Consider the following 13,386-nt stretch of genomic DNA (forward strand, 5'->3'; position numbering starts at 1 on the left):
TTATAGCTGTTGGCTGCATTTTGCTTTCTGAGAACCTCAGCATACTGCCCACATTTTCATCCCTGACAGTCAGTTCATGGAAATAACAGAGGAACAAAGTCAAGTGTTGAGCAAAATGGAGTGGTTTTAAAGGGATGGGAAATTCTGTACCTTGTATCCTGTTCTTCATTTGTCAGATCGTTAAGGAATAGGAAATCTGTAGCTTCTGCAACTGTTATTCATTTCTTCCATTTTGGAACTCAGGAAAACTTTTAGATCATGTGTTTAATTATATTAAAAGCAATATATTTATTGTATTAAAAGCATTTATCTGAGTAGATCAACTGCAACATTCATCTTTGATACAGTAAATTACCTCCAGCTATAAGCCCGTTATTTAAAATGACATGAAGAAGCAAAATCAAGATTTAGCATGTTGACTTATTAAACAATGAATTGTAATTATTTGTGATAGAGTTGACTTACAATAAACACCAGGGGAGGTTGCAGAGGAGAACCTACCTCTTTCTAGAATGACACTGTCAATCTCTTACTGCTCCTATTTTCTCACAAAGATTCAGATTCCTGTCAGTGAAAGGTATTTTAAGTAGCATTGAATCTCATGGGAGGTTTAGATACTATTTTAAATCACAGAATGCTCTTTAAAATAGCATCTCACTGTGATTGCCCAGTGTTTTTTTAACCTAGAATGTAGTTTTTGTTGGACTACTTTTTGACTTGAGTCATTCTCAAAACACATTTCACACTGCCCCATCAGCCACTGGTTTGTGGCAAGCAAATTTTTGCCACCTGAACTGTTTGACTTCAAAGGTTAAGAAAACAAAAAGGCTCCAGAACATAAATATCTTATGCAGTAATAGATGCCATACCATTGCCACCAACGCTTCGGTGCAACTCCCAAAGCTCCAAAATCATATTGGAAACTTTATATGTGTTTGTCCTGCATTTTCCTATTGTTAAAATTAAGAAATTTTCCCAGGTGTGTCCATGAGCAGGGAAGACTGCCATATTGAATGTTATTGATTTAGCTGACACCACCACATAACAATTGTATTAATTTTATACCCTGGTTTGAGGGCTTTACAAATCCACAGAAATATTCAGCTTCTCCCTTATTTTGCTGAACTACCCATATTTCTTCTTAAAATGAAGCTGATCCCACAACAGGTAAATTTGATTTAATGAGTTTTGCCAGCACCACCCTCAGGGTTGCTCCCTTCCAATTAATTTACACAAATATAAATGTAGTTCCCCACACAGTACTTGAAAGCATCATAAGCGTCCAGGTAATCACCAAGAGTTCTTTTCAGCTCATCTAAATTTAGGAAGTGTCCAAGGCCAGGCTGGATGGGCTTGGAGCAACCTGGTCTACTAGAAGGTGTCCCTGCCCGTGGCAGGGGGTGGAACAAGATGAGCTTTAAGGGCCTTTCCAACCCAAACCATTCTGGGATTCTATGATTCTATTAAAATATTTAAAGTTTGGGGTTTTTTTTTTGGTTTTTTTTTGGGGGGTTTTTTTTGCCCCACCTTGTGTTTATATCTCCCAGTTTTTCTTTGCTCTTCCTGGATGTAAGGCCACAAGTACCAAGGGAGATAAGCAGCAGGAGACTTTGCTGGTTTGTCAACCTGTAAAACTCAGGCTGGAAAACTTTTACTCATTTTTACCTCATCTCCAGCTCACCTGTGGACAAGTACAGGTACCCCCAGTTTTAAGAAATTCAATTTCTCAGGACAAGAAGCTACAACAACCATTCCCTCACTGGAAGCCACCTGGCCAGGTCCCAGTTTACCAACATCTGGCTTTCCAAACAGAGAAAACAGAATGAACAACGCAGCACAAAAGGACGGCACATGACTTTGTTAGTCCCTTGAAGTATATAGCAGACATTTGGCATTTTTCTTATGTCTAACCCAAGTACTCTCACTCACATTCCCTTCCAGGTTGCAGTTGGGATAGCAGATGTCCTCCCAGTGTGTTACTCTCTTTGCATCCTGTGGTGGGGAATTGCCAATTTAGATACTTTGTTACCACTTTGAACTCTCTCCCCAAATGTAAAAATGCTGGATGTGAGATTTGGGTACAATTTAGAAGTAATCTTTTCATTAGGATACACAGAAATAATATAAATGTTTTTATACTAAAGTCTTTGCAGCCACTATGTGTTCAGGTCTTTTTCTTCCCTTATTTATTTACAATTATTTTTAAGCCCTTTTCAGAGAATGCTTTCTGAAGATGGGGTTTTGCTAAACTTGCTTTCCTGACAAAGACCACTGACATTTACAAACCAGACTTGAGTCCACAAAGTTTACAGTAACTCCTCCTCCTCCATGGGTCTCTTCTGGAGAGTCTCTACTCAGTTTAAAGGTCACCTTTACTGAGGCTGAACCTGGAAATCTTCAGTCCAAAAGTGAAGGCTCCATGGAAGCAAAGTAAGTTACATAATGTGGGAAAAAGCCAAGTAACTTGCATTGTTTAGACAACTTTGGATATATGAAGTTGCAGGCAATGGGGAAAGGAGCCATCCTTTAAAGTAAATGCAGAAACCAGCATTTGGGACAGCTTCAATGCTCTTTGTTGTCCACTTCTAGATGTTGGTTACTATGGCTACCTGATGTAGCCTCTCTTTTTAATACTTTTGAGTCTGGGCAAGTATTCTACCTGGAAAGAACTGCAGAAGGATAAGATGCTGTTCTCACAAATGCTGATTTTTGGTTTACATTACAGACCATTTATTTAAGTAGCTTTGTGAGCTGAATCACAAGATCATACAGCTATGTCCATCTCTCTGGTTCTTCATATGCCTGGCAATGTTAATGTCACATTGCTCAGAAACTTCTCTGGCTCAGTTGACCTCATGCAGAAATATCTATCAGCTTGTAGATAGATAATACAGTGTTGGCTGTACAGAAATCTCTGACCTTAGTCTCCTCACTCCAGCTGTGTGTCTTCTTCCCACCTTGCTCTTGTTATTTCACAGGCATTATTCCGTGTTGCTTTACTATTCTCCATGCATGGCGTTTTTAAGGCTATAGCAATTTATCTTGAGAGCTGACAGGACGTTTTAAAACATCTTTCTGGTCAAAAATATCAAGTAGGCAACATTGGCATGGATCCTGATTGCTCTCATGATTGAGAGCCATTCAGGGAGATAAAGGTTGCTGTAACATTGGCTTTGTCCCAGTGATAAATTTAAAGTGACAGTTTAAAGTGACTTTACAGTCACTTAAGGTGACACAATCAGTCTGAAACCCAGAGATGTTTCTCTGGGGAAAAAAAAAAAAAAAACCAAAAAAAAAAAAAAAAAACTAAATTAATTTAAAACTTTGTCAAGTGCATGTGACTGTGAACACTCAAACACAAAACTTCTGAGTTTTGAAAAAGTTATTCTTGGACTTGGTCCTGAATGAGGGAAGAAAAAGAAATCTTAATCTGAAGGTTTTGAGAGTCTGCAAACTTGAAAATGCTTTCACATTCAGCTGTTGATTTATTTTGCTCATTGGTGCTGCACCCTTTGAATAAAGATTATCTAACAGCAGCCTGAAACTTGTAAGCTGTTTCTGCTCAGGGTTTGGTTTGTTTTTTCTCTTTGTTATGTGCTACAGCCAGCTTAAAAAATTGCAAATCCTCACAGCAGGGCAGGTGAGGGCCCTACAGAACCCTCTACTCACCTGTTTAATGGAGAGGTGTTGCTGTTTTGGGGACAAACTGATATAGATACTTACTCTGATTCTCCCATTGTCTGGTGATGACGATGATCCTTAGCAGTCATTAGCATGTGCAGAGAAATATCTTTCTGCATGATTTATCCCAATTTACATCAAACCAAGATCAACGTGTGCTGCACATTCAACTTTTACCTAATATCCATGTCTTGGTGTAGATGCTTTGTGAACCGTCACCATGGACATTCCTTTTGAAAACAAGGAAAAATCTTTGGAAGCAAAGTTATCTTTATTCATATAACACAGGTATCTTCTATAACTGATGCACCAGATATGCTCCTGGGGCTGACAGCCTCACCAGTGCCTCTCCTGGCACAGAAAAGTTTCAAGTTCCTTAGCAAGCCCTTGGAAAGGCACTGTTTGTCTCTGCTGTGGGCAGGACTGGTGCAGGATGAAGATGCTGACCCACTGCTGGCTATTTTAGGTCTGTTCTTTTTGGTCAGCATGGCTTAGCCCCTCTTTACTTCATTGCTCTTGCTCATCCTTACCAGCACAGCAGGGCCACTGTGTTCTGCTGGGCTCATGCAAGAGCGTCTCTCCCATACGACTGCACAGAACTGGTCTCTCTAGACACAGGGGTGGTATTTTTTACCCCCTCTTCTTTCTCCTCTTGTGGCAGACTGCTGCCACACCCAAAGGATGAGTGAAGCCAAATTCCATTCCTGAAGCATTGCTGAGCTTCCCGTGAGCAGCCTGCCAGCTCCACTAGCCAAAGCAAATGTCTGCACTAGCCGTAAGGGAGGGGGATGAACCATTTTATGGCAGCTGTAAAAGGTCACGGAGTAAACACCTGCACTACTGCTCATCTGCTCTCCCAGTGATCCAAGCAGCTTGGATGTGTGAGTTGTTTGTATGAGAGTCAGTGATTCAAAGCTTTCTCCTGGCTTTATGAGGTTCACATTACAAACGAGAGAATTAGCAAAATTTAGTTCATAAATTTGGGGTGTTCTATCCAGTGGGAGACTGGTTATTCTGTTTGAGATGGGTCTCAAGACCTGTAACACTTGAAAACTTTTGTCTGAAAATACACATTCTGCCTTTCCTGCATAAATCCATGCAAGCCCCAGGGCTTTTGAGTTTCTTTGTTTATAAGCATGGGAGCATTCCAGGAGATTATAAATATCTAGAAGTCTAAAGTTGTCTCACGTTCAGGGATGTACTAGAAAATTTCTCATTTGGCTTCTCCTAAGAGCAAAACCAGGCAGTTTCCATTGCTGTGCTTAATTTTTGTATTATGAGTTTAGTAGGCCTTTCCTTCTGCTTCTACAGCGGTCTTCACAGAGACTTTACAGGTTCTCACTTCTTTCAGCTTCATCTCTGCAGGAATGTATTTGGGAGGTGCCTTGGAACAGCTAATAATGTGACTGGATCTCAAATTCTTCTCTTTAAGAGTTTTGCTTATTTTGTGTGCAACTGACTGTGTTCTGCTGATCATGGAAGGTGTCCGTGCCTATGGCAGGGGGGTGGAATGGAATGAGCTTTAAGGTCTCTTCCAACCTAAACCACTCTGTGATTCTATGATTCATGACTGAACCTCTGACTTTCTGTTCTCCATCCATAGGTAGGAATTTTGGGCCATCATTATAGCCATAGAGCCACATGACTTTATATATTGATATTATTATTCTTTCTGCTCACCATAATGGAGATTTTCTGCACTTGCCTTCTTTGGAAAATGCCCTGATGCAGTTGGGACAACTCTTTCTCCCCTTTCTCCCAAAACATCCAGATGAGTATTAATTCCTTTAGCAGGAAGTAAGAGGAAAAGTGAGGAAATACACATCAGGCACTGACTATAGGTTAGGAGTTGAGATGTGCATGAAAGCAGTAGTTATGGGAAACAAAACAGCTCTCCATGTATTTTCCAGTATAGTCTTTCTGAACATCTCTTTGCAGATGGCAGGAGGAAAACTTGAAATTCTGTAATACAGTCTTGGTATCTAAAACCTTTTTGCAAAAGGAACTGACTACAGGAAACAGGGTGAGGCAGATTTACAGATTGCTCTTAAATTGCAAACTTTGCTTTTTTTTTTTTATTTGCTCAAATGTAGGAAGTGCTCAACTCTGTGAGGTGAAAGATTTTCCTACAGACCCTCCATTTCTGCAACATAATTTGAATGTGGCTTTAGTAAGTGGTACAGTGGAGACCATGAGGTTATTTTCCCAGGGAAATGTGGAACGTGAGGCTGTAAACTTATCCCTTTCAACTAAAGACATTATTATTGGGCCTTGGTATCATGTTCTCTTCTAATTTACCTTTATGAACCATAGCTCAACACAGTCCTGATTAATGGTTCTCAGCAAATGACAGAGAATTGTTAAGTTCCCCAAGGCTTTTAATGGAATTAAAAACTTTCAGTGAGAAAGTAAACAGCAGAGAAGAGCTTGCCAGCTAGTGCCTAGGCAAAAAATACTGCTGCTGGAATACAGAGAACAGGAATCCAGTGACAAATATGTTTCAAATAACAGATACTAACATTAACATCAAATAATATTAACTAACATTAACTTTTTTACCAGTTCTTGAAAGCAACATGAAATTAGAATCATAGATTATATAACAAATAATCTGTTTATGACAGACAATGTTTGAACTGAAAACTGCTTCCAGGCAGCCATTTCCAGAATTCTTCCCATCAAAGCTGCAAGTAAGCAGACCAATTCCAGATTTAGAGGGGTCATCTCAAACATACAGCTTTCAGACATACATAAATCCTCATGATCTTTCATGCTAAGCCACTCACCTTGGTCAAGTTGTACCCATGACATTACCTTTCCTCTGGCTGGCACTCCTCACTCTTTTGATTTGGAGGCAGAAAAAATAAGATTAGTTAGCGAGTTGAAATCCTAATTTTCAAGATAACACTTCAAGTAACTGTCAAGTGTTATCCTTCATATTATGGTTTTGAGGCTATTGTTATTATTTTTCCACTTGGAACTGGAAAACCAGAAGATATCATTATTGTTTCCAAATCCCCTTGTGAGAACTCTGATCTCAAAAGCCAAAAATGTATATGTATATATGTGATATACAAACCCAAGGTGCCTCAGGTAGGTGCAGCAGAGAGCAGCTGATGGCACCATGGCTCAGGCAGTTCTTTCTTCTTGAATTTCAGTAATTCAGTATGCTGCACAAGACCCATGAGTGCTCTGACACTCTGGCTTTTTGAAGCAAAGCACAGATCCATGCACTGGCACAGTAAACTCACTGCTGGCTCTGTCTTTACTGGGAAAATGTACATGTCATTTCAGGTTAATTTTCGGTTTTCTGTATCCCGGCTGCTTAAGCTCCTCATTAGCATGTCAATCCTTGTTTAGACTGTGCCATTCATCAAGTGCAGGCAAGGATTATTGCTTCCCCACTTAACTAGTCATGCTGGATTAGATATTAAAAACCAGACTGAATGTTGTTAAGCAGTACTTTCATGTTCAACACTCCTTAATATGTAAAGCATTAAGCACATAAATTGAACCATAAGTTATCATTTGTAGATGCTAAAAAGTCCATGGCTCCTTCTCCCTTCACAACCTGCAGCTGAGCTCCCAGACACGCTTTCCCTTTTTTTCAACATCTGGCTGTTCCCTTAAGAGCTCATTATTTTTTTTTGTCAGCTCTTCAAAGCAACATGAAATTACAATCATAGAGTATCCTGAGCTGGAAGGAACCCACAAAGATCACTGAGCCAAATTCCTGGTCTTGCACAGGACACCCCAAGGATCACACAAATTAGATCTTTATGTGAATGAACAGGGCTGTGGTGGTGAGCTGTACCCAAGATGCACAGATGTCTTGGGGAGCTACAAAATTCATCACTGCATCAGTACCAGAATCAGCAAGACCTCCCAGGACAACCAGTAGGGTATTAATGGTAACATTTTTTTAATCTTTTCTTCCCAGTAATAGTAACTAATAGCTTTACAGTTACAAATTAGAAACAATTCTGTAAATAGACTGGAGAAAGATCAACCTCACTCCTTTACCTTAGACTTAACATCAAATACCCTAGTGAAACCATTTTTTGCTAGTATCGTAGAATATTGTACATATACTTGATAATCCTTGGTATCCTATTCTACTTCCTCACCTTGCATCCATCTCCTGCCTCCTGTTTAAATGCTGACCAGTAATAGCCAGATGAAATTAGAAAGCTTTAACAGATACTGGATCACAGTTCAGACTTGTGAGTGTGATACTAAAATTAAGTAGAGTTATCTTTAAAAGCACTGGACTTCTGCTTCATGCTTCCAGTTTGGTGCTAGTAACATGACTGAGAACACCATGTGTGAAGGGCAAGCCAAGGAAAGCAGTTTTTATCTGGATGCAGTGAATACAGATGTGTAAAGGGAAGGTGGCTAATGCTATAGCACATCTTCCAATGTCTATCCCTGCTAACTCCCCCATAGGTTGTTCCTGGACCCAAACTGGATAAAAAATAATGTTTTTTGTAACAGTGGCACAGAGTGACAATTCTTCATTCATTCATTCTTCAACCTACAGAAAGGTCTGCATCAGCAGAAGGAAGTGTGGGGCTTACTGCAGCAGAGCATACAGGAGATAATACATGCTCCACAGTAAATTAAATATGGAGATTAATATCTATCCTCTATCATTCAGAGCTGGATTAAAGAAGCAGTGCTTCACCCTTACCTAGTTTTTAAGACCTCTTCATGAGAACACAAAAATTGCTGGACTTGCTTTGCAACCACCACCATCTCCCACACCCCAGCAGGCACAAATAATTACTGTTTCTGCAGTGGCATTAGTGGGGAGCTTAATTTTGTCAGACTTGGCAACAGAACAGGGCTGGAAGGCTTTCTACACCCTCTGTGTCAATACACTTGTGAGAGCACCAGGCAGCCAGCTGAGCTTCCAGTGTCTGGAATCCAATGTGTTCCCATTAAAGAACTGTCCTCTTCCACACGGATGTGGAGGAACGAAGCCTCACTGTTTGGGAATAGTAATGAACACTGTCTTGGATGAAGGGAGCAATTCATGCTTCTGACGGTACTCCAGGTTCTGCAGAGACCAGCAGCATCACATCAGTCTTGGAAAAGGTATTCCATGTTCCTGCATGATCTGGATCATCCAAACAACTCACCACGGAGGGTCCCACAGCATGCAGGAGGCTGGCTGCAAAGGAACCTAGTGCTGCCCGGCATGGTTAGAAAACCACTGCAGCAAAGACTGTTTGCACAGCTTGTTAGACAACGAAGCGAAATCCCCACTGAGCCTAAGATGTGGTCTGGAAACTGCTGGACAGGAAATGGTCTTAGACACTGAAAAAGTTTCCTCAGAATGCCTTGAGTCTCCAACAATCACAATTAGCAACAGAAGCCTTCAAAATTCAAATCCAAACATAAATCAAAGGTATAGCATGCAAGTCCTCAGAAACAAACTCTTTATTAAAAATAAAATCATACAACTCGCAGGGAATTCCCTAAGGACATGATATATTACAGAGGTGTACTTGTACTAAGGAACCAAAAAGGCATACAAACCGGGAAGAGGAAGAAAGGAACTTGGGAAGGAAATGCACATTTGTTGAAGTGGAAAGACTCCACTGACCTGCTATCACTACCACCCGCCCCTGCCCATGTCCCGATAGCCTCCTCGGTAGCCCCTGCCTGCTCCTCGGTATCCTCCTCCTCCTCGGCAGCCTCCCCCACCTCCGTAGCCTCCCCCAGGACTACCTGGGTATCCTCTTCCCGCCGAGTGCCAGCTGGAGTAGCCACCGTAGCCTCTGCCCCTGTGACCGAAGCCATGTGCGTAACCTCCCCAGCCTCGAAGGCCACCGCCGTTGTCGTAGCGAGCCATCTTGGGCGGGCGGGGGCCATCCCCGAACCTGGCCAAGAACAACACCATACACTTGAGGCAACCTCACAAACTGCATCTCTGGAAGACGGGAAATAGCACAATCCTCAGCTAAGCCACCTCAATTTTCAGTGAGCACAATACAATGGTTGAACTACAGTTGCATTTTTGCACCTTTTTTCCACTTCAGAAAAGTTTCCTTTGCTTCAGAAGCAAGGGATGGAAACAAGGGGCAACAGAGGGATGCAAGCCCAGCCAAATATGTGTTTTCTTTCCAGGAAAAGGTTTGCCCAGAATAAATACAGATTATCTTTTATCTAAAAGAAAGAAAAGATCTTTCATTTGTGTTTTGGAAGAAGGGATGACAGCTTTTAATCCTGAGAGCTGTGTGTCCTTGTGCAAACAGGCAGTGATGTCTCTGCATAAGCGTTGAGCGCAAGTATTTCACACGCGCTCAGAGCACGGCACTGAAACCAAAGCCTCAAGTGCCCATCCTCACCGCTGAGCTGGGGCTCTCACCTGGTGCTGGCAGCCGTGAGCGCCATCCCCGCGGCCGCTGGCCGGGACAGCTGCCGGATGACGTTCAGCATGCGCTCGTACGCAGGCTCCAGCTGCCGGACGATCCCGGGCTCTTTGCTCACTTCCACCACAAGGGCCTCCATGGCAGCGCGCAGAGCGGTGATGCAGGCGGCGGCCGCGTGCGGCATCTTCAGCTTGATCCTGCAGCACAAAGAGGGGTGTCAGAGCTGCCACGGCTTCCAGGGGAGCACCTGGCAAGGAAGAGGTTCTGCAGAGCTGCTTTCATTGAGCCAGAAATCTACTTTCTCATCTCTGAAGTTCTAATTTGTTACTGAAGGGGTGAGAAATTCAGGAGGCAAATCTGAAAGATCCCCACGATTTGGCATTGTTAAAACATAACTGTTCTTCTGGTAAAATCTGCTCTTGAAATTTAACGAAGGGCTATGAAGATGCTCTGAGGGCTGAAACTCCTCTGCTCTGGGTGAGCTGCGGGTATTCAGCCTGGAGAAAGGAAGGTTCCAGGGAGGCCTTAGAGCCCCTTCCAGTGCCTGAAGAGGGCATTCAAAAGGAGACACAGGCAGATAGTGATAGGACAAGGGGAAATTCTTCTAAACTGATGGAGGGCAGGGTTAGATGGGATATTGGGAAGAAAGTCTTCCTTGTAAGGGTGGTGAGGGCCTTAGCACAGGTTTCCCAGAGAAGCTGTGGCTGCCCCATCCCTAGGAGTGTCCAAGGCCAGGCTGAACAGGGTTTGGACCTGAGATGAGCTTTAAAGTTCTTTTCAACCCAAAACATTCTGTGATTCTATCATTCTATACTAGGATAAATTCAACATGTAGCCTCTTGCATCAAAACAGCAAGATACAAAAATACAAAGTAAACTGGAAACATGAGGCTCCAAGATTTTGAAAGCTCCAACACTCAAAATTTAGCAAATTAAGCTTAAGGAATTCTTTGCCTCCGTTTTACCGACTAGGGGGTAAATGCAAAACAAACAAAACAACCATGCAGATGTTATTTGGTGATGGCCATAAAATTTGCATGACCAGAAACATTTCTCTCCTCAAGCTGTGCTGAAAACAAGGTTTCCTCAGTCTCTGTCTGAGGAGGAGGTTGAAAACACAAAGTGCCTTTCACCTTTCAGTTAAAGAGGAAAAAACCAGCAGTTTTTATGGAAACTGCCTTGTCCTGTTTTCAGTTCAAGCAGATAATCTGCATGAAACAGGGCTCAATTAACCTGTCCCTTCCTCACAGGAAGGAAAGGTCATGCCTTCCCAACACACCTGTGGTGCATGGCTTGCTCTGGGATCCCTGTTGTACAGACATTTGCTCTGCATTAGCTGCACTTCCCCCCAGTCAAGGGGTCAGAACTGGATGAGCTTTGACCCTTCCAACCCAAACCACTCCATGATTCTGAGCACAAGCAGATCCATACCAGTCATCCACCAGAATGAGCTCCCCATCTGACAGGACTTTCTTGGAAGCAAAGAGGAGCAGCTGCAGTGGGCTCACCAAGGTCATGGTTTTGGCAGAGATGGCTCGTGTTCTAATCTGCAAGTTAATGAGGAAAATTACTCTTGAAATGGAAAACAGAGCTCTGCACCTTCTTCTGGACACTGAAACTGGAGAATTTTGTTTTAAAAAAACCCCAAACAAAACATAATAAAGCTAGGTATAAAGTCAGAAAATTACAAGAGCATGTGCACATACAAAATTGAATGCCAGGCAGAGGTTTACAGGGATTCAGCACTGGCTGGTGTAAAACCTCAACAAAAACTATCTTCCATTTTACAATATTCATTTTTGTGTCTGCAGTTACGTAGCTTTTGCAAGAGCCAGCTCATACTTTGCCAGCCTTAAAATGACCAGAGCACATCTGAATTTTCTTCCCACCCTTCAATTACTGAGGCTGTGATGAAAAACTTTAGTGGGCTCCTACTCATGCAAGTGTGGAAGTTGCCAGATGTCCATGCAGTCACTGCTGTGTCACATTACATTGACCTTGAGCTTCAACTGAGAACTTGGACAGCATCAAGCCAGACATACCAGCCCTGCTACATGGCCCCTGCCCCTCAGTTTAAAGAGGAACAGAAGAGGTACCTAATGGGCAGGAAGAGAGCTGCACACAAATCCTTCCAGCATCCCAGCCTCACCCAGGTGCTGTCTAAGCTACTCTTAAGCCACTATCTTAGTCACTCTCCATTTGCTGTGTGTACTTTCATTTAATGAAGTAAAACTTTTTGAGCTCAAAAGTCCTTTGTTGGGTTTAGGGGAATCTCAGTTGAGAGAGATGGTCAGGGTGGTCTAACCCTCCCGGGATCCTGATACAGAGGGTGAAGAAGCAGCAAAGCCTCACCACGGCTCTGAACTACAGATTGGGAATCTAGACTGTCAAGACAAAATCCCTGTACTCAAAGGATTTAAAATTCCAGTTATCACCAAACACAAAAGCATTGTCTTCCTTTGCTCCTTGAGCAGTAGTAGCTGAGTTCACAATGGCTGTCACTGGAGCACAGGAGAGCTCACGGGGGGTGCAATGGACATGCACAGAATGTACATCAAATTCATAGCTCATGGAGACCTTTGGGGTGATGCCTGGGAAACGTGAATTATCCTCAAGAGATGACACAGGCCAGAACAGGAGCACCCCACTGCAACATTCCACCTTCCTGTTTCCTCCCTGGATTCATAAGCAGCAGTGATAAAGATAAAAATTCTCTGACGCCTAATTAGCTGGAAGAGCTCCTAAAACAAACTCTTAATGAAGATAATGATTTAGATCTTTCTCTATGACCTGGGTGTTGTAACAAAACTCACAGGAACTTTCTGTGCACCTCTACTTCTACTGAAAACGGTTGTCTGGAAGTTACTAGGAGGCTGAGTGACACCACGACCATATAACATTTACTTCCTGGAAAGAAAACCAACCAACAAACAACACCCCCACATCCCCCACACTAAAACTAACTAGATATTGCAGTCAGGTTTTTTTCTTATGACTTCTTTACCAAAAAGAGCCTCTTGAACTACTTGGCAGCACATTATCAAGATTAAACCCAAAGTCTCTACCTTCTCTCCAAAAACAAAGAAGGGTGATGGATACTTGATGTCCTGGCTGCTGAAAGGGCAGTTGACAGATGATTTGTGGATGAGAGCATTGTGCCCCTCAGTGGTAAGAATCTTCCTCTTCTCCTTGTGGTAGCAGACATTGGGGTAGACCCCAAAAGCCAGCAGGGAGATGACAACATCCAGGTTGTTATCAGGGCCAGTGTTGTTAAACGGTTGAGTCATCAAACATTCTGTTGGCAGAGAACAGAAGAGTGGCTCAAATC

At 42.5% G+C, this 13,386-nt stretch overlaps 1 protein-coding gene across 1 annotated transcript in view; it reads right to left on the reverse strand.

Annotated features, from left to right (window-relative positions):
• The window catches only part of DHX9 (DExH-box helicase 9), a 37,869-nt gene that overhangs the window by 3,062 nt on the left and 21,421 nt on the right, over nt 1-13,386 (reverse strand). Inside the window, exons 24-28 of the mRNA XM_068199533.1 lie at nt 13,124-13,353; nt 11,490-11,605; nt 10,055-10,255; nt 6,761-9,566; nt 502-6,521 (exon numbers count right to left, since the gene is read on the reverse strand). Coding sequence (XP_068055634.1) covers nt 9,299-9,566; nt 10,055-10,255; nt 11,490-11,605; nt 13,124-13,353 — 815 coding nt within the window. The 3' untranslated portion in view covers nt 502-6,521; nt 6,761-9,298. The remainder of the gene's footprint in view (nt 1-501; nt 6,522-6,760; nt 9,567-10,054; nt 10,256-11,489; nt 11,606-13,123; nt 13,354-13,386) is intronic.

This window comes from Anomalospiza imberbis, chromosome 9 (genome assembly GCF_031753505.1).
Source record: "Anomalospiza imberbis isolate Cuckoo-Finch-1a 21T00152 chromosome 9, ASM3175350v1, whole genome shotgun sequence".
Classification (NCBI taxonomy): domain Eukaryota; kingdom Metazoa; phylum Chordata; class Aves; order Passeriformes; family Viduidae; genus Anomalospiza; species Anomalospiza imberbis.